The sequence below is a fragment of the Marmota monax genome, unplaced genomic scaffold (assembly GCF_021218885.2).
Source record: "Marmota monax isolate L192 unplaced genomic scaffold, Marmota_monax_Labrador192_F-V1.1 WCK01_AAM20220418_F8-fsc00217, whole genome shotgun sequence".
Classification (NCBI taxonomy): domain Eukaryota; kingdom Metazoa; phylum Chordata; class Mammalia; order Rodentia; family Sciuridae; genus Marmota; species Marmota monax.
Genome location: NW_026692031.1, coordinates 2,658,273 through 2,678,980, shown reverse-complemented (window position 1 = coordinate 2,678,980; position 20,708 = coordinate 2,658,273). Strand labels below are relative to the sequence as shown.

General features: G+C 43.1%; 1 protein-coding gene across 1 annotated transcript in view; it reads right to left on the bottom strand.

Moving 5' to 3' along the window:
• The window catches only part of LOC124099125 (SHC-transforming protein 3), a gene marked incomplete at its 3' end in the record, with an annotated part of 133,523 nt that overhangs the window by 24,501 nt on the left and 88,314 nt on the right, over positions 1–20,708 (bottom strand). The window contains exons 4-6 of the mRNA XM_058582686.1: positions 19,701–19,820; positions 16,517–16,570; positions 12,991–13,042 (exon numbers count right to left, since the gene is read on the bottom strand). Coding sequence (XP_058438669.1) covers positions 12,991–13,042; positions 16,517–16,570; positions 19,701–19,820 — 226 coding nt within the window. The remainder of the gene's footprint in view (positions 1–12,990; positions 13,043–16,516; positions 16,571–19,700; positions 19,821–20,708) is intronic.

Here is a 20,708-nt window from a genome sequence, read left to right as displayed (position 1 = left end):
AGGAATTTTTAAGGTTGAATATGTCAGTTTTTCTCCTACTAAGGCAGCATCACCTAAATCTCAGATATGACTTTTCATGTGTCACTCCAGGGAGTACCAGAGGGGGGTTAATCAGGGTGCCATTGTGACTAAAAATTGCATGAATCACATGCCCCTTGTGGACAGCTGTATGTCCAACTAGAGCATCATTTTGTAGTTGCTTGTGACCCAAACAGGTCACTTAGAACTAATATGTACATATATATGGTTGCAGGACATGGGAGTCATGGGCAGTAATTAGAGTCTTCAAGAGATATTCACCCCAAGAAACCGAAATAAAGATATTGAAGAGAAATCTGTACTTGGCTATTCACAGTAGCCAAGAAATGGAATCAGCCTAAGAGACCATTGACAGATGAGTGGATAAAGAAAATGTAATCGATAAAACATGATGGAAAACTAGGCAGCCATAAAAAAGAGTGAATCTTGTCATTTGCAGCAATATTGATAAACCTGGAGGGCACTATATTAAGTGAAACAAGCAGGCACAGAAAGATAATTCTGCCTGTTCTCAGTTATGTGTAGAATCTAAAAAAGCTGATCTCAGCAATAGAGTAGAATGCTAGTTATACAGGCTGGGAAGGGTGTGGAGGAGAAACGGAAAAGGTTGGAAAAGGTTGGAAAGGTTGGTCAACAGGTACAAAACTTAGTTGGAAGGAATAAGTTCTGTCGTGCTATTGCCCAATAAGGTGAGTACAGTGAACAATAAACTATATATTTCAAATAACTGAGAGAACTTCTAATATCCTCATCATAAGGAAAAGGAAATGATAAATGTCAGTGATAACAGAAATGCTAATTACTCTGATTTAATCATTACCCATTGTATAGGAGTATGCAAAACCTCCCACTGTACCTCATGAATATATATAATAGTTATGTGTCAATTAAAAATTAAATAAAACTTTAAAACATAAATTTTAGAAAAGAACATGCTTCATTAGAACCCAACAAAGCCGAATCTCTTGGGAGTTTCATCTCTCCTCTGCGCATGTCACTGCCTGGGCCCCCCCATTGGTCCTGGTTTTCAAATCCCCCTCACCAACCTCTGGGGGACCCTTACCTCCTGGAGATCTTGGTGGTGGTTGTTCCCATGGGACTCAATGACTAGGAAGAGAGACCTTTTCCCCTTCCACCAGGTTAACTGTGGTAACTGGGGAGTCTTGATACCAGGGAGATAAATATGAAGGCTCATTAGAAATACTTCTAGATGAAGAGGGTGAAAAAAAATGGTAGAAAAGTAATAGAACAGGCATCTGCTTTATGCTTTATATATAAACCTTGCTGCTCGGCCATTGGTGGCTTATTTTAAAAACTGACATTTTTCCCCTTCTCTTCTCCCACTCCCTGTCCCTAACCTCGGAAGCAGCAAGATTACCATTCTTCCTGGACTCGGCCTAGTCCTCTGTCCTGCTCGCTGACCTCAGGAAGGAAGGAATCCAGACTTGGGAGCTGAGGCGCTAAGACGCAGGTGTGCCCCCTCAAGGCTACCGCCTGGATCTCAACTAGGAATCCTCACAGGGCATCCCCCCAACACCACCCCCAGTCGTTAGAATCACAGCCCCAAGGGCAGGAGTTCCTGTGTGTTCCCATTTGCTAGCAAATCAACAAAACTTCTATTTCCTTTCTCTCAAAACCTTGCCCCTGTGGTTGGATTGGCAATGGAGACGAAACCCAGCTTCTGGGATCCGGAGCAGCCTGCACACACGGGAGGCTCCCCGAGATACAAGAGTCCTGTGCAGCGGCTCCAGGAGACAGGGAACAGAGGAAAGTGGGGAATTCAACTCAGGCGTCAGTGAGGCCCAGGAATAATGGTCTCTTAGAGAAATCGACTCCCTCAGTGCCAGGCCTGTGGCTGCTGCCTGGGGCCGGGGAGGCTCCCCGCAGACAATCCTAAAGATTTGCAGAAATGCAGACTTCCCTGAGGGGCAGGTGTGTGCAGCCCAGCAGGAAGGAGATTAAATACAGGCTGGCTGAAGGGCAGACCCTTGCCTCCCAGGGCCTCCCTCTGGATTCTAAGTGAGACTGTGGCAGAAACCGGCTGGGAGCTCCAGACGAGCAGGGTGACAGCAGGACCTTTGAAAAGGGAGGTTCAGATGGACGCCAGCCCACGCACACCAGCTGCCGTCTGGCACAGTTCACACTGACCAGTCAAGCGGCGGGATGCATCACAGGACATTCAGAGCCACCTCAACTGCCCCTGGAGAAGGGCCGGGCACGATTCCTGCAACTCTGGGGACAGAACATTTCCCTCCCAGCAGGGAAAGATCTGGAAGCAGGGCTGTCATCACTCAGGTCATTGCCTGAAACTGCCCTAAGAGCTTTTCTGTGCTCAGGAACTAGGCAGCATGGGAGCAGAAGCCTGGGCAGAGAGGCCAAGAACTGCATATTCAGCAGAGGCCAGGACGGCCCCTCTGCACCAGAGACACACAGGTCACCCAGTCAAGACCCTGGTGCCTACCATTGCCTCCCAGTGTCTGGCGTGATCCCCCACTGGAAGGCCCAGCAAGAGACCCCTCCATGTCATGTCCTGTGACAAGGAGTCATTTTAGGTTCTTTAATGTCAGCTTTTCCGTTTGACCACTGTTGTCTTCTGTGTTGACCTGATAGATTTCATCCTCCGGCTGGTATCCCATTCATTGATCTGGTTTTATGTTGTTTCTTCAAATGTGTGTAAGGATGGCCTTAGACCTGAGCCTAAGCAACTCCATTTTAAAACCCCAGTTTGAAACCTGCAGTCTCACCAGGCACTCCTAAAGGGCCCTCCAGTATGGCCCTAGGCACAGACAAGTCACTTCTCCCCACCCTGGTAAACTCAGTGTGAATCCTCCGGCACGGGCAAACCTCAATATAGAAGAAGAAACATGAGAAAACAGAAAAAAATACACTGCAAAAAGTTCGTAACTCCCCAATAACTGAATTCACATATATTAAAGTAGACGAAACCTCCAAGTACTTTAAAAATTGGTTGTTAAAATGATTAACGAATTTAAAAAGATCTAAGGAATAAATTAAGGGAGGAATAAAACAGGATCTGAATGAGCCTTTCACTAAGAAGACAGAGATTCCTAAAAAAAAAAAAAAAAAAAAAAAAAAAAAAACCAAACAGAAATCTTGGGAATGAAAGGTACAATAAGTCAAATAAAAGACTCAATTGAAAGTTTCTAAAATATTTTATCAAGGAAAACACAGAATCTCAGCTTGAGGACAAGGTGTCCTTGGGAACTCTCAGAGAGCATTAAAGACAAAAATAATAAAACTTTTCTGGTTTAGATCTGAGCTCAAAAAGCTCACATGTGAGACAGTGCAAGAATTTTCAGAAGTGAAATGATTAGATGATAAGAGGGTGACCTAATTGGTGGATCTGCCCACCCACATGGATTAACTGGTTGGGAACTACTGGCAGGTAGGATGGGGCTAGAGGAGGTAGGTCACTGGGGTGTGCCTTAGGAGTTTATATGTTGTCCTTGGCGAGTGGACCTCCCCTCTCTCTGTTTTCCAGTTGTCCTGTCTCGGGCTGCTTCCTTCTGCCACATCTTTCCATCATAGTGTTCTGCATCGCCTTGGGCTCAGAGCTACGGAGTTTGCCGACCCAGGACTGAACCTCTGAAATTATGAGCCAAAATCAACTTTTCTTCCTCTAAATTGTTCTTGTCAGGTCTTTTGGTCATAGAAGCACAGAGCTGACTAAAACAGAAACTAGGACCAGAATGTATAAGAACTCTGGAGCAACATTAAGTGACCAAACGACACTCACTGGCTGAGAGGAAACAGCAGAAATATAGGCTATTGTGATTGACATCATAGTCAGTGAAATAACAGGATACTTCCAAAACTTTGAATGAGTCGTACATCAATACGCTGGAAGCATTTGGAATCCTAAGTAGAGAAGACACATGACACATTATAATTACAATGATAAAAATCCAGAAAAAGGAAGAATTTCAGAGGATACAAGAGAGATGGCCAGGTCACATTTTAAGGAAAATTACTCAGATTAACAGCAGATTTCTCTGAAGAAACCCTGAAATCCAAGAGGATTTGGACTGATGTATTTTGAGTCCCAAAAGAAAAAGATTGCCAACCAAGATTACTATAATCCAGCAAAGCAATCCTTCAGAATCAAAGAAGAAATAAAAACCTTCCAAGGTAAACATAAAGAAATTCATGACTTCTTAGCCAGCACACTTAAAGGAATTCCACACACCAAGAGAGCTCAGGAAAGAATAAATCTCATTAGAAGAATAGATAAGCAAATGAGAATTAGCACTGAAGCAAACACTGCAAAGAAACAAAAATTACAAGACAGAATACATTATCTCTCTACAATAATACTGTGTGTAAATAATTTCAGTTCTCCAGTTAAAAGACAAACTGTCAGATTTCATTAAAAAAAAAAAATAAGACCCAACTATATGTTGTCTGCAAGAAACACATCTCACCGATAGACATCCAGAGGCTTAGAGTAAAAGGAGGAAAAACGAAGATCCATGCAAATAAAACCTGAAAGCAAGCAGGAGTAGCTGCTCAATCTGTCAAAGTGGACTTCACACCAAAATTAGTTAGAAGAGACAAAGAAGGTCAACACACACTGGTAAAGGGAACAATCCAACAAGAAGACATAATGATAGTCAATATTTATGCCCCACACATAAGGTGCACCTGATTTATAAAACAAATGCTGTTTACCAAAAAGGCTCAGACAAATCCCAGAACAATAAAACAGTTATTTCAATACACCTCTTACCAATCGGTCACCCAGACATAAAATCGGCAAAATGCTACAGAATTAGAACATACTATATAGATCATATGGACTTCATGACATCTACAGAATATTCCATCCAACAACAGGTGACGACACTTTCTTTTCAGCTGTTCATGGAACTTTATCCAAAATAGATCAATCACATCTTGGGCCACAAAACAAGTCATCACAAATCCGTAAAGGATGATAACATTTACTGCATATTATAACATTATAATAGAATGAAGTTAGAAATTAACAGCAAGAAAAAATATAGAAGCTATATAAACACAGGAAGATTCAATAACTTTTGAATGATGACAGGGTCGGTCAATAAAGAAGATAAAATTTATAATTCTTAGCATCAAACCAAAATCTTTGATACACAGTAAAAGCAATTTTAAGAGGAAATTTTATATCTATAAATGCCTATATAAGAAATGCCCAAATAAATCACCTCACAATCTTAGAAAAACAAAAATGAACCATTCCCAAAATGAGAAGAAATATAATCCAAAACCAAAGTTAATGAAATAGAGAATAAGAATACAATGCAAAAAATCAACAAAGAGTTGTTGTTTTGTTTTTTTAAATATGGGCAAGATTGATAAACTTCTATTCAAACTGACAGAGAAGGGTGGGTGGGGAAGAGTCAAATTAATAGATTAGAGGTGAAAGGAAATATTAAAACAGACATGAATGAATCCAGAGGATCATTAGAAACTATTTTTGAAAACTTACATTCCAATAAATTAGAAAATCTAGAAGAAATGAATAAATTTCTAGACACATATGAAATACAAAAGTTGAACCAAGAGGATATAGAAAAACTAAACACCGATAACAAACAAGAACATTAAAAACAGTAATAAGAAATCTTCCAACAAAGAAAATCTCAGGACCAGATGAGTATACAGCAGAATTCTTCCAGATTGATAAAGAAAAAATGCCAACGATCCTCAAATTATTCTATGAAATAGAGAGGGACATTTTCAAACTCATTCTATGAAGCCAGTATCACCCTAATATCAAAACGAGGTAAGGACACTCCAAGGGAAAAAAACTGTAGTCCACAAAAAATAGTAACCTTATATAGAATGAGCAGTCTCGAGAGCTAATGTATAGTACAGTGACTAGAGTTAATGACGACAGATTGCTTGACTGGAATTTCTAAGGCAGTAGATTAAGTTCTCACTATACACACATACAAAGGGGATGGGTATACTAATTTGTTTGGCTATAGTCAACTTTGGACTGTATCAAAAGATGATTGACTGTATCAATAGATTAAAGCTAGGTGTGGTGGTGCACACCTGTAATCCCAGCTACTCGGAAGGCTGAGGTTTCAGGTTTTAAGGCAGCCTGGGCAACCTCGTAAGACCCTGTCTCAAAATGAAATTTAGAAAGGGCTGGGGTGTAGCTCAGTGGTAGAGTGTCAGGCTAAACCTCCAGTACTGTGAAAAAAAAAAGTAATCATTTTGTATATTTTAAATATTTACAAGTCTTAGTTTAAAATTAAATACGGAGGGGAAAAAATAGAAGAATTCCAATTTCCTGAAAAACAGTGAATCTATTCAGGGCTATACTAATAACTTGGTCAAAGTTGAAGACTTCCATTCTGTCTTTTCACCTCGTTCTGATGCCTCATTCTCACACAAAAATGGAAAAATGGTGAAGCATGATGGTACACATCTGTAAGTCAAGCAAATCTGGAGGCTGAGGCAGGAGAATCACAAGTTTGAGGCAGCCCAAGCAACTAAAGAAGGCCCTTAGCAAATTAATGAGAACCTGTTTCAAAATAAAAAGGGCTGGGGATATGACTCGGAAAAGCACCTCTGGGTACAATCCCCAGTGCCCCCCCCCCCCAAAAAAAAAAAAAATGGAAACATAGGTAAGTTCTAAGTTGGTTTTTTTTTTTTTTTTCAAGTTCTGAATAAGATCCAGAAATACTAATGACGTGAGCACAAGAGTAATATCCAAGGGCTAGGGATATGGCTCAGCTGCACAGCACTTGCCTACCATGTGTGAGGCTTTGGGGGTTGAGAGAGAGAGGGGGGCGGAGAGAAAGAAAGACAACCCTTTACCTGTTTCACATGATCTCATAGATCTTGTTCAGCAAATAGGGGTACAGTCAATCACTAATCAAAAAGGAAGAGGAAAGTGTGAATCATCTTGTGATCTAAATGAGTCACTCAGGATGTAGAGTCCCTAGATTAACCAAAGGACAATCTCAGAGTGAGAGTTCTTTCTCAAGTCCCTAATGTACTAGTCACATCTCCAAAGCAACACTCCTGTAATATCTTGGGTATAAGATGTCCCCTGAAAACTCATGCAGAGGTGAAATGATTAGATTATGATATCTATAGCCAAATCAGTAGATTAATCCATTTGATGGATTAATAATTTAAAGGAAATATTGTACTTGGAGAGACCTGTAGGCGGCAAGGGTCTGGAAGGAAGAAGCAGGTCACTGGGGACATGCCTTTTTCTCTGGTGCCTCATTCTCTGTTTCCCAGCCCTCAGCCATACCCTTCTACCATGATACTCTGCCTCACTTCAGGCCCAGAGTGATGGAGTTGACCAATCATGGACTAAACTCTGAAACTTGTGAATCTAAAATAAACTTTTCCCTCCTCTAAATTGTTGGGTTCCCCCCCCCCCAGGTCTTTCAACCACAATGACCAAAATCAGACTATTTTAGACACCTTTTTCACTGCTGTGACCAAAAGATCTGATAAGAACAATTTTAGGGGTGGAAAAGTTCATTTGGGGGCTCTCAGATGGCCGACTCCATCTTTGGGGACCAGGGTGAGGCAGAACATCATGGTAAAGGGTGTGGTAGAGGAAAGTGGCTCTAGATATGGCACCAGGAGGCAGAGAGGGAACTAAGCTCAACAAGGACAAAGTTCAACAAGGCATGCCCCCAGTGACCCTTCAGTCACACCCTATCTGCCTAGTTACCACCCGCTAAATTCCTATCAGATGATTAATGCACTGATTGGTTGAAGATTTTCATAACCCAATCATTTCTCCTCTAAGCTTTCTTGCATTTCACACATGAGCACCTCTTATCTGAACCATAACATTCTGCCCCAGAATTCATGCCCATTTCACAATGAAAAATACATTCAGTCAACTTCCAAGAGCCCTCATAGTCTTAACAGTTCTATGATTGTCCAAAAGTCCAAGTTCAAAGTCTCCACCAAGACTCAAGGCAAACTCTCAAAGTAAGCTCCTGTAAAAAATCAAAAGAAAGTTACATATATCCAACACATAAGGACACAGAGTATCTAGTTCTGTTCCCAAATAGAGAAATATGGGCACAAAAAGAAGGGACAGGACCAAAAAGATCGAAATTCAACTGAACAAACAATTCCTACAGCTCCAGTATCTACGGTACATGGCATGATAATGTTATCACCTTAGGGTTGGTGTAGACCTACCCTATAGTCTTGTTGGTTGCAACCCATGTGGCCTCTTTCTTGGCTTCTCTTTGCTTGATTCCTGCAGCTTTCCTCAGCATTCATTCCACGTGACTGTCATCTCTTAATCTTGGAGGTCTCCACTGCAACTTCTACTTCCTTCTCATGAGTTGCCCTCTCAGGGGGCTGCCTGCTGGGATTCCAGCCCTGCTACTCTTTGCTTGGCCTCTCAGGCATTCCTCTGAAATCTCAGTAAAGTCTCCATGACCACCTAGTTCCAGCATCCTGCATTCCTGCAGAACCAGCACCAGGTGGTTGATGTCAAGGTCTTCTGCCATCTTGAGCAGTAGCCACGCCTCCTGGGACCATGGCTGCAGTAGCCCTTATGTGCCTGGGTGTCTGAGCTCAGAGAGACAACTTCCTAGACACTCTCTGTACAAGCACAGTGCTTCCCCCACCTCTTCTATTTTCACCTTCAAGTCTGACATAGGTATGGTCTTGCAAATTTCTGGGATGCCCATAAGCCATCTTTTCTATTATCTCTGAGTAAAATAGTTCAGCATCTCTTGAATGGTTATAATCTCTTTAACCACCACAGCTTCCTAAGCTCTATTTTTACTCACAATTTTCTGGTCAAACTGCAAGTTTTTCAAATCTTTATTATTTGCTTTATGCTCTTGATTATCACAATAAACTTTGCTATAATCCCCTGAATGCTGTGCTGCCTTGAAATTTCCTCCACCAGGTTAATTCATCTACCACCTTTAAATTCAGCTTCACAGAAAGTTTTGGGACATAGGAAACCGTAGACAATTTCTTTGTCAGAATGTAATGAGAATGGCTTCTAGTCCAATTTCCAATACCGTCTTCCTTCTCTGAAACCTCATGAGCCCCATCTTTACTGTCCATAGTCCTACTGGCTTTTGAGCTCCTTTCAGAATCACTCCTTAATCTCTGCTTACATCATTATAAAGCTTTTCTGGCTTGTATCTGTATATTTTTCAAAATCCTCCCCCCTGCAAATCAGCTCCAAAGGCTTCTGAACAACATGGTCAGGTTAGTCATAGTGACAACCCCACTTATCCATATCAATTTCTGTTTCAGTCAGCTTATTCATTGCTGTGATCAAAATACCTTACAAGAACAACAGGAAGAAAAGTTTATTTTCTTATTTTTTTTAAGAGAGAGAGTTTTAATACTTATATTTAGTTTTCAGTGGACACAATATCTTTATTTTATTTTTTTATGTGGTGCTGAGGATCGAACCCAGCACCCCACGCATGCCAGGCGAGCGCGCTACCACTTGAGCCACATCCCCAGCCCAAGTTTATTTTCTTTTAAGAAAATTTAAGTTCAGTCCATGATTAGCCAACTCTATAGCTCTGGGCTCAAGGGAAGGCAGAATATGTGGCAGAAGGGTATGGCAGAGGGAAGCAACTCTGGCAACCAGGAAGCAGAGAGAACTCTGCTCACCAGGGACAAAATATGAACCCTAGTGATTCATTCCTCTAGCCACATCCTTCCTGACTACAGTTATCAACCAGTTAATCCACTGAGTAGGCTATGCCTCTTAATTTAATCATTTCACCTCTGAAAATTCTTGCATTGTCTCATACGAGTTTTGGGGGACACCTCACATCTAAGCCATAACACCATTCCTATACATGTATCTAAAAGAATTCAAGTCATAGCAGCCTAAAAAAAAAAAAAAACACACACACACACAATCGTCAAGTTATATAACCAGCCTAGGTGTCTGTCAACAAATGGATGGAAACAGACAACATGGTATATATACACAATGGAGTTTTATTCAGCCATAAAGAAGAACAAAATTATGTCACTTTCAGAAAAGTGGATGGAACTGAAGAGAATCATGTTAAGTAAAATAAGCCAGACTCAAAAAGTTGAGGGTCATGTTTTCTCTCATATGCAGAAGTGAGAGATAGAGTAAAGGAAAAGCAGGGTCTCATGAAAATAGAAAAAAAAAAAAAAAAGATCATTAGGATAGAGGAAGGAATCCGAGTTAGAGAGGAGGAGGGCCAGGGAAGATATTGGGGAATGAAATTCATCAAATTTCATTATGTACATGTACAAATATGTCACAACAAATCTTATAATTACTTATAATCATCATGCCCTAATTGAAAAGTTTAAAATACTTCTAGAGAAGCCAAAATGATATGCAAAAATTCATAAGCAGGAATGATCATGGAAACAAACAGTAACAGCAGCAAGGGACAATAACCTATTACTGTAGGGTTTCAACAGAAGACTTGCAGAGACCCCGAGGTGTCACAACTCTGGCAGGCTTGGGGCCCAAGGAACTACAGTGCTTCAAGGCTTGCTGGAGCACACGGACCTACAGGTGTCTGAAGGAGGACTTAGATACTTGAGAGCCTAAGTCAGAACCTCACATCCAGAACTCTTACTAATCTGATTGTCAATGGTAGAGGCATTCGTACTAAATTAAACCTTGGCCTAGGGGAGGAAAGATAGAAGAAGCTGGGAAAAGGCCCTTCCCTGGCTCCCTGGGAGGAGGAAATGCTGGGTGACACAGGTGGGATGGAGGCAGAGGCTCTGCAGTCAAGTTCATGGCAAGGTTGCACAGAGATGCAGCCAGACTCCCCTCTCCACCCACACTGCCTCCCGTGGGTACAAAACAGAGGCATGACAGATAATGATGGCTGCAAATTCCTTGATAGGATTCTCCTCAAAGGGTAGGTGTGCTGGTCATCTTTTTGTCACCGTGACCGGGAGAGCTGACAAGAATCACTTAGAGAAGGAAGTTTACTTGGGCTCACGGTTTCAGAGGTTCGGTCCATTGTTGGCCAAATCCATTGCTCTGGCCTTAGGTGAGGCAGAACATGGTGGCAGAGAGAGCCGTGAAGGAAAGCTGCTTGCCTCGTGGCCGCCAGAAAGCAGAGAGAGAAACAAAGAGGATCCAGAGGGACAGGACAGAATTCCCAAGGGCCTGCTCCCAGGGAACTACTTCCACCAGCCACGCCCCCCACCTGCCTGCAATCACCACCCAGGAGTCCATTCAGACTACTACTCCATCAACTGAATGAATGCACCCATTACCTGTGACTCTTATGATCTAATCATTTACCTCCTCCACTAGCACAGGAGAACTGGGGGGACATCTCATATCCAACCTTAACAACAGGCATGGTCCTACTCTCCATGAATCTGAGCTACGTGTGGTTGGTGTGGGTTGGTGTTCACTGGTCTGGATGACAGTCCTGACTATGATAGTGTGCCCCTGCTCACCTGTGACAAATACTAGTCATCTGCAGTCATCACTGAGCAGCTGCTTCCCCTGAGAAATGGTGGACCAGAACATCATGTTGGCAGGGAAGCCCTCATGGGGACCATTCTGAGGTCATCAAGACCACCCAGGTCCCTCTTCTTCTATCCTCAACGTTTCATAATTACCTCATCTCTGCTCAGAAGTGACAATTAGAAAATAGGAAGATGTCTGGATTAGAACCTATATGACCTCATCTGTAGAAGTCCTCCTATCTGCCACCCAACCAAAATGATAGTTTTTGGTGATGGATGGTCAGGCCTGGGAGAGAACAATAGCTAAAAACTGGTTGTAAAGTCTTGTTATCTTCAATCTAAAGAAACCATTCAAAGGAAAGACAACCCCCATCGATTCACTGCTTATTAACCCAGGGTTGAAAAAGACCAGGTGGAAAATAATCCTCACACACACTTACACAGAAATGAGAATTTTTACAGCCAGGTTAGGTTCCGTTTGCAAGAGCCATTGACATATTAACTATTTAACCCCTTGCTCTGCAAATGCCTCTTTAGGAGGAGTCATGAGTCATACAACATCATGCCTAAGAAAGAAGGAGCTTGCAGGAATCCCTAGGGAGCAGGTCTCCACACTGTGGATCAATCTACCCATATGGGTTGTCTTGAAAATATTTCTGAGATAGAGGGTTGCAGGGAGGGGGAAAAAACAGAATGCTAAGATCTCATTCATATCGAAATTTTTAAATGGGAGAGAATACACGTGTGCGGTTATGGATTTAAATAGGATGCCAAGCCAGCAGGAAAATCAGCAGTTGGTACATGGGGTAGGGTCTGGGAGGATGTGGGGGGGCCAGCTGGTAGTGGAAGGAAGTGGTTTGTATTGTTATAAATACCAGTGGTGGGAGTGGCCATCGATGAGTTTTTGATTGCAGCTGTGGTATAACACATAAGGAGCTGCCTAGCCGTCAAGAGTACCAAGGCATAGGTCAGCCCCACCACCCCAAGTGTCTTATCATCCAATGGGTCTTGGTATTGTAAAGGAACACCCACCCCCATCTAGCCTGTGTAAGCCTAGAAGCTTAAGGTGGGGTAAGGAAAGGCACCCTGAGCTTGGACACTGGGCTGTGAGCTGGGTAGGACAGTTAGAGGTAGCTCAGGTGGCTGAATCAACAGTGGGCATACACAGAGAGCTGACCCTGGGCAGGAGGATAGAGTCTTCAAAGTGTAACCAAGGACACTATCGGAGCACAGGTGGGATCTGCTAATGTATTAAGTCAGCTGTAGCGAACCGTAGCCATCAGGATACAGATTTGTGTTTTAAGCTTAGCAACGTCCAGCATCTCTTAATTCAGCCAGGTGATGCTGCTACCCTTGCAAATCTCAATTATCCTTCATAATATGATATGACACATGTTCGTTTTGGCAAAGGGAACTGAGCTAATGAGGAACATCTGGTACGAGTGTTAAGCCTGGCTGTATACAAATGAGCAATGTTGTGGGTCAAGCATGGCTTACCTCTGCGATTAACAGGGTCCTTAGCTACATAGGCGACGTAGTCTGTTGTGTCCTGTTAAAGAAAAAAACAAGATGTCTGTATCACTCATCACGAGGAGAGAACACTACAGGGATACAGTACATCAACACAAGCTGATAAGGACTTCCCACCATACAAAGAATCAAACACTGCCTACACAACAGCCCAACCAAGGTAGCTTCTTGTGATGCACATTCTGGCTCAGTATGTCCAGGCAGGGCCTGGGGGGCTGCATTTCCAGCCACCCTCCTGGTACTGATGCTGCTGGCCCATGTTCACACTAGAGCAGCCGGGATAGAAGGCACCGCTTCTCTGCATGTTGCATCTTCAGCTTCCAAAACTGAATCCTATTGCCCAGATAATTTGATTTAACTGGTTTGGATGTGAGCCTTGAGCATCAGGAATTTTTTTAAGTCCCTAGAAAAATATTAATGTGAACCTAAGTTGAGAACCACTACTCTCAGCAATGTCCATACCTGGGGCCCTCAAATTTGAATTAGTGTCAGACTCCCCTGTAAGTCTTGTTAGAACAGATTTCTGGGCCACACCCTGGAATTTCCCCTCTGGTGGGTCGGGGGTAAGATCCCCAAACTGAATTCCTAACAAGTTACAGCTGCCTCTGGGCTGGGGACCATGCTTTGAGAAGTACTGGTCTGGAAGAAAACCCAAGTGGATGGATGTTCAAAGCTTGATCACAAACATCCCCTCTTGGGTGATTGAGATAAGAGAGTTCTTTTCTTCTTGGACATAAATAATAATTTTATTCCCTTAAGATATTTTAAAAATATAAGTTCTATTTAGAAGTTTCATCTTTCCAAGTGAAATAAGACTTTCTTCACCTTCCTTCTCATAAAACCAATGAATAGAGAAAATAAGACTTAAAAAGTATGCTGAAGCTCACACCTGTCATCCGAGTGACTCAGGAGGCTAGATTCAAAACCTTCTGCACCATGACAGCCAGTCTTGCAGCCATCAGGAGCAGAGACTGAGTTACAGTGAACTTTGTCCATCACAATAAAGCCACGTTACTTTGAATGCCATTGGCTTGACAGTGTTTGTTTGTATTTAATTTCCAAATTTGATTGGAGTTTAGAGTTCAATAAAAAGTATAAACATAAGCCATCTCTTCTTGGATTCTGTACAGATTCGGGTCACATAATTAATTTGAGTCAGCACTAATGATATATTCAAGGAAATACTTTAAAAAAAAAAAATCTTACCCTAATCTAAGAAACTCTACTCTAGCTCAAAGTTGGGGGAGGAATGACAGTAAGAAGACCTGGTCTGTGTGTCTCAGATGGTCAATGGCTAAGCTGGACATGGTTGTTCTGATTCTGGTATTCATCTCTTTCTGGAATAGTAGTAGAGTGTAATAGGATTCAAAACAATTAATTGTTCTTGAAAAGTTCCAACAAAGGGGTTGCTGCTTCTCTACTTATTCCCTCCCCGAGAACCTCGGAGCCTAACCATTGCTCTAAAATTCTTTTGGTGGTATTTTAACATGGCTAATCATAGTAGACTGTAATTATTGTGTTGCCTCTTTGGGGAAAGGGATTAATAATATTTTCTAGTCTGTCTCATTTGATGTTTCCATCTACCATTTTCTGACTGCATAGACTAAGACACAAAGCATTAAACAACACATAGATTTAGCAGGAGTATCAGGAAGAGGGCCTAGAATCCTTGGTTTTACTTAAAACATTTACCAATAGTAGTAATGTGGTAAAATTGTGGTTATGATTCAATTTGGAATGAGATCTCATGCACTAGCTATTTGGATTGGATAAAATGGAAAGTAACTAGGCTTCCTGTCCTCTGGGATCACGCCATTTTCTGTATTAGAAAAAAAAATCACAACAAACATAAAAGGTTATGGATTACTTTAAGGGTCAATAAATAGTTCCATTCATTAAAATGAAAAGATGATGAGTAAATCTGAAGAAAAAGAACAGGCCCACATCCTGTTTATATCCTGGAGAATAAAATAATTCTATATAAGCCCATGTGTTTGGCTTTCCAGGACCTAGACATTTGTATCTCCACTCAAAATATCATCATTAGGACAAGAATTAAGAAAAGTTCCTGAAAGGAGCTATTGATTCAGTTCAATAATATCTGTCTTTTGATTTTTTCAAACTGGGTTACCTTTGACATTGAGGAAACTGTTTCCATCCCCTGCACAAGGAAGGAAAGAAGGAAGGGAAATTATGGCTCAGAGCATCACACTGGTTAAGCACTTAGACAACCACGGCAAATTACTTAGAGTAGAGAGAGACAAAGGAAGGATCTTGGTCTAGACGTGTATGTGAGTGCAGTACAGGCAGGTATATGAACGTCCATGGGCATGATCCCAGGAAATGTAGCATGGGTGTGTCACTGAGGCTTTCCTGTTACAATGAATTGTGAGAAATTGTCAGGATTAGAAAGAAAACAAAGGTACAGCAAGAGCAGAGGAGAAAAGAAAAGGAAGCCACTGTGGTAGACTTTTTTAAAAAAGACTTTTAAGTTTTAACAAGAGTCCAAACCATTTGAACCCATGGGATATCACTGCTAAACTGTGCTCTGGTCATCTTTGGTCAATTAAGCAAAGATGTAAGGGCAAAGATTCATGTGCAGGATGAGCAATCCCTTCTGCCACCAAGTGCCCTGGGCGTGGGGTCTGAGGTGGGGGTGCTGGACAGTAACAGGGCACATGACCAGTGGCACTGGTCCTTGGCAGGAGCCCACAACCCCAGCCGTGCCTGCCCCTGACGCCCACCACCACTGGACACAGAGAAATACTGCTCTCTCGTTACTGAGATCTGGGCCCCTATTAGACTGTCCTTCAGAAACATCTGGAATCTGCCGCTGAAATGGCTCTCTTGATTGACCTGACTCCACTATGCCAGCAGCAGTTCTATGACAAGGTTATCCAAGTAGAAGAAATTGGAAGGTCATCAGGAAAATTCCCCTCCTGCGGCTAGCTGCAGACAGGATCCCTAGCATTAAAATAAGGAGTAGTGTGTGCCAATCACCAGGGCTACTTGGGGGGCGGGGGAAGCAGAGTGATCAAGACCCCAGCAACTCTGAAAACTGTGGTGCGGGGTGCAATCTGTCACCTCTTAAAAAGGCCAACGTTTGGGCTGGGGTTGTGGCTCAGTGACAGAGCGCTTGCCTTGCATGTGTGAGGCACTGGGTTCGATCCGCAGCACCACTTAAGAAGAAATAAACAAAATATAGATATTGTGCCCAGGTATAGCTAAAAAATATATTTTTTTAAAAAAAAGGTAAAAGCTTCCAGAATTTCTGACGGCTTTTGGCTATGAAATAAAAATTAACAGCAGGTCCTTGACATAGGCTACCTACCCCCAAGAAATGATAGTCAAGAAGAGTTTCCAATATTTGAGAGGGAGTAGTTGACATCACAGTTAATTTTTGTATATTGTTCAGAGGGGGCACACTTTAAGTAAAGGTCCCTTCTTGGAAATTCCCAAAAAGTACAAGAGAAACAAGGCCAAGGGCACTTACCGGATCTCCCCCGGAGGCGAAGGAGATGGACTGCATGTGATGATTCGCTATGATCTGTCAGGCCCAAAACAAGAAACCACATGTGCCGTTATTACCCTTTCCACGTCTTGCAAAATCAACCCTTTGTTAGCCGATGATCCAAATTGACGAGTTCTCCTGAAAACTCATAACCGTATGAAAATAGCAACTGTGAAAGTCACGGCCGTAGACCACCTTTCATGAGCATTCACAGCCTGATGGCTGCTGTCTAACTGGCTGGCCTCAGCAACTTTCTTTAAGTCCTCCCAGGAGCTATGGAGAGCGAACATCAGAATTCCATCTGACAGGTGAGGTGGCTGAGGCCCCAAGGACCAAATGACTTCTTCAAAGGATCTCAGCTGTTAATCAAAGACCTCTACCCACTGGCCAGGATCTTAAGGAAAAAGTCTCACCTGCACCTCAAAATATTGCCATTTATGGTGGTGGTTTCCAAAGCCACACCAGGACCCCCATCACAGACCTCCTAGCTAGGATGGAGGAGGAGGGGCCCTTCCCTCTCTCTTTGTCCCATTTGTACTCTGCACATACAAATAAGAAAGCCAGAAACAAAGATTAAGAGTCGGTGCCATCTAAAGCACTCTCGTAATTTATCAACATAAAAACCAGAGAGGACATTCCAAGTTAATTTTAAAATGGGAAATTTCCATTAGCTTTTATAAACCGCAGCATACAGTGGAATTTAGCAGACACTAAGTAAATTAGAAGCTGCCCTAAATTTAAAAAGCTCCATAAGTCTTCCATGCTATTTTTATCTTTCCAAAGACAATGTAATGACATTGAGGTACATTTCCGGGGGTGGGGAAAAGAGCTCTTGTCTCCATCCCTACACAGCCAGGTTTATTTCTGCACAATCCCCTCAGGCCCTTGTCCTCAAGCAGGCAGTTAGAATTTACATAGCTACATTTGTGCCATCCGAGGGATGTTTCCAAACAGGCTCCTGTAAAACCCAAATATAATCAAATTATATCACATATTTACTTTTAAATGCCTACTTTGGTTGTTGGCAATTGCAAAACTTCAGGATGTAGGAAATCCTGAGCATCTAAGGGACCATAAAGCAGTGTGCCCAAGCCCCGGGTGGCCTAAGCTAATAATAGTCACCCTAGAATCCTGTCCTCAGATCATGGAAGAGGGAATGGTGAGGAAATAGGACCCCCCCCCCCAAATAATGATAACGTTTTGAATTTTGCATAATTAGCTTTTGTGTATTTAATTTTTTGCTTCTAAGACAGCTCCAAAACTGGGGCTTAGAAATTAAATTGGAAGGTAAGATTTAGCAGGGGAAAAATGAAAGTCATATTTAATCAACATGATGCATGATCATTATTGTGTGACTGAATCTAATTCCCTTGAGTAACAGAAAAATTGAAAAGGGGAGGAAGAAAATTAGAGCTAATTGATTCTAATAGATAGAGTCTGTGCTTCTGCTCCAAAGGCTTTATCTCATTCTTCTACTTGGAACTCGGTAGAGTGGAGGAGGTGCTGCCCGTCTGCTCTCTCTGACAGAGCAGGAAGGATCTCACCGTACTGGGCTCAATTTGCTGCAGTTGACGATTACAATCAACAGGAAGGGAGTCCAGAGCCATCTGATCTTTACCTCTGCTCCATCTGCCACAGACTGTACCTTTGTCATCCGAGTGGGCAGCACCTGGGGATCGGGAGTCCACCCACCTAACCCAGAGGCAAGAAGATAGGAACTGGACACATCCAACCAGCCCAGGTCTCAGGTGGAGCAGGGCCAAATGCAGCAGCAGTGTCCTGGGGGCCTCTTCTCTTTTATGGAGGTGGGGAAGGAGGGAGAAGAGCCCATAGAATTGAGGGTTACAGGCTGAAGAGTCCTGGAATCCGAAGTCCCCAGCAATAGAGAAGGAGAATGGGAATGAGCGGAGATGGGATGCAGGGCTGAGTGGACCCGCCACCACAAATAGCAGGGACTCCACCTGACACAGCACAGGCAAAGGCCGAGCCTCCCCAACAAGCCTCCCCACAGCCTCAAGGGCTAATCACCCAGTCCTGGGCACAGTTAGTAAGTATGCAAAGACGAGGGATCATCTGTGGGTCCCAGGAACACAGAAGAATGGAGCGAGAGTGGTATCCACTTATGCCCAAACAAAGCCTAGACATGGCTTCTCAGTTCTATGCAGAATCTAGAATTTATTTCTACCTCTTGGGTAGGAGTTGGAGCATAAATGAAGCTGAGGATACTGCTCATCCACCTGAGATTATGGAGACCAATAAACAGAAATATGTGTAGGAACATGAAGTCAACCACGGGCATCCTTGGTAACATGGTCAGAGTCATGGAGTGTGTCGGGCAGAGGTCACATCCAATGTCCAGCTCACATTGCGAGCGCTGTAGGCTGGGCAGAGCAGGGGAGGACAGAAAGATGACTATTGATTCAACCTCCACAGGCCAGCCCCTTCAAAGTTGATACAATAAAAATGTCCACTCCACAACCACTTTTTCACCAGGCAAAGGTTTTCCCCTCTGCTTTATTTGACCTTCAGAATCTCCTGTTGGGAGCCAGGACCATCATTCATATACCCATTTTTTCCAACTGAAGAAACTTACGATAGAGAATCATAAGACACACGCTGCCCAGAAACACAATCATCCTAAATGGAATTAGCCATACTGACCACGGCTGTGCTGCGTTGGTCAGCTCTGAATCCACCCATCCTGTTTGTGCCATGGATATGCCACATCTTATCAGCCCTGCGACACCAGGAACTAAGATGCTCCAAGATAATAAACCACTAAGGAAGAAACACTCCTGTCAATCAGACCATGACAGGCCAGACACTTCAAAGTTGATAAAATAAAAATGTCATCCATAAAAACCAATAAAACATGGTTATACAAGGGATAAGACATCAAGAGAAGACTTTTGCACATACATCACCTTTTTTATCACATTGCAAAGAAAAACAATTTCTTCCGTTGTCCTTCGAAAAACAACAAAAAATAGTTACTAATAGCCAAATTAAAGAGAACCAATCCCACCCATCATTCTCTTGGTGGCCAAAGTTCATAGACTAATCCAGATTTGACCCAAACATGTTCTAACTGGGGGTCTGGTGAGGCAGCCCTGGGAAAACCCATCAATGGACTCTTGGAGGGCGGGAGGCCTGAGCGACCACACACCTGTTTGGAGTCAGGCGTCCGCAGGTTCAGGCTGGCGGTGGAGATGGTCAGAGAGATGCTCATCCCTGCAAACTGGAGGTTGCTCTTTCCCAGGATGCTGGACAGCATTTTGCTCGGAGGCTGTGAAATCCAAGAGCATTTTTGGATCTGTTTTTGATTTACAGGAGGCCACCCTGCCGGACCTCTGCACTGGCCTCCTCTACAAAGGTGGAGACCCAGATGTCAGCCACACACACACCCCCAGCCCTCACGGACCCCTCCTCCCACCTCAGGCACCGGAAGACGAAGATGCAATGAGTGAGCTGGGAGGGAGAGAGCCAAGGCTGACAGGTGGCGTCTAGAATATGCACTGTGCAAACTGTAAAAGAGAATCAAACTACCTCTCAGGGAAGACCACAGCAGACCAGCGTAGGGGATTGTACCCAATCTCCAAGGATGGTGAGAGTGTTGGTTGCTAAGGGAATAAGCCCCAGATCCTTCCACACAAACACCTTCTGGGTGGGGGTTCACATAGAGAGTCCAGCTAGAATCCTATGGCCTGAGCCAGCCCAGGGTGGATTGACCCAGGCTGGCTATTACTCGTGTCCCATCCTTCTTTCAGGAACCCAAGGGCTGCATGTTCCAGTTAGGTGCCTTCTGCCCCAGTCCCTGGACAAATCCTGCCAACACTCATTTCTCTGTCCTTTGGGACCAACCAACCCATCCTTTTCGATTTGAAGTAGAGTATTCTCTCTTTCTGGATGCCAGTTAGTGTCTAACAAGGCACACACTGTTTTAATCTCCTGGGAAAGAAAAGGAAGTGACAAGGCCAGGGTTTTCTCAAGTGGAGTCAGCAAACTGTGAGGACTCACTCCACCTGCTGAAGGTCAAGCCACAGAATGTTCCGGCAGACTGGGATAAATCACTGACGTCCGTATCTGCTGGCCTTCTCTCTCTCTCTCAGCCAGACATACCCTATTTAATTAGCCAATCAGAATAGGCTTACAGTTTAGGATTTCTATCCAGCCA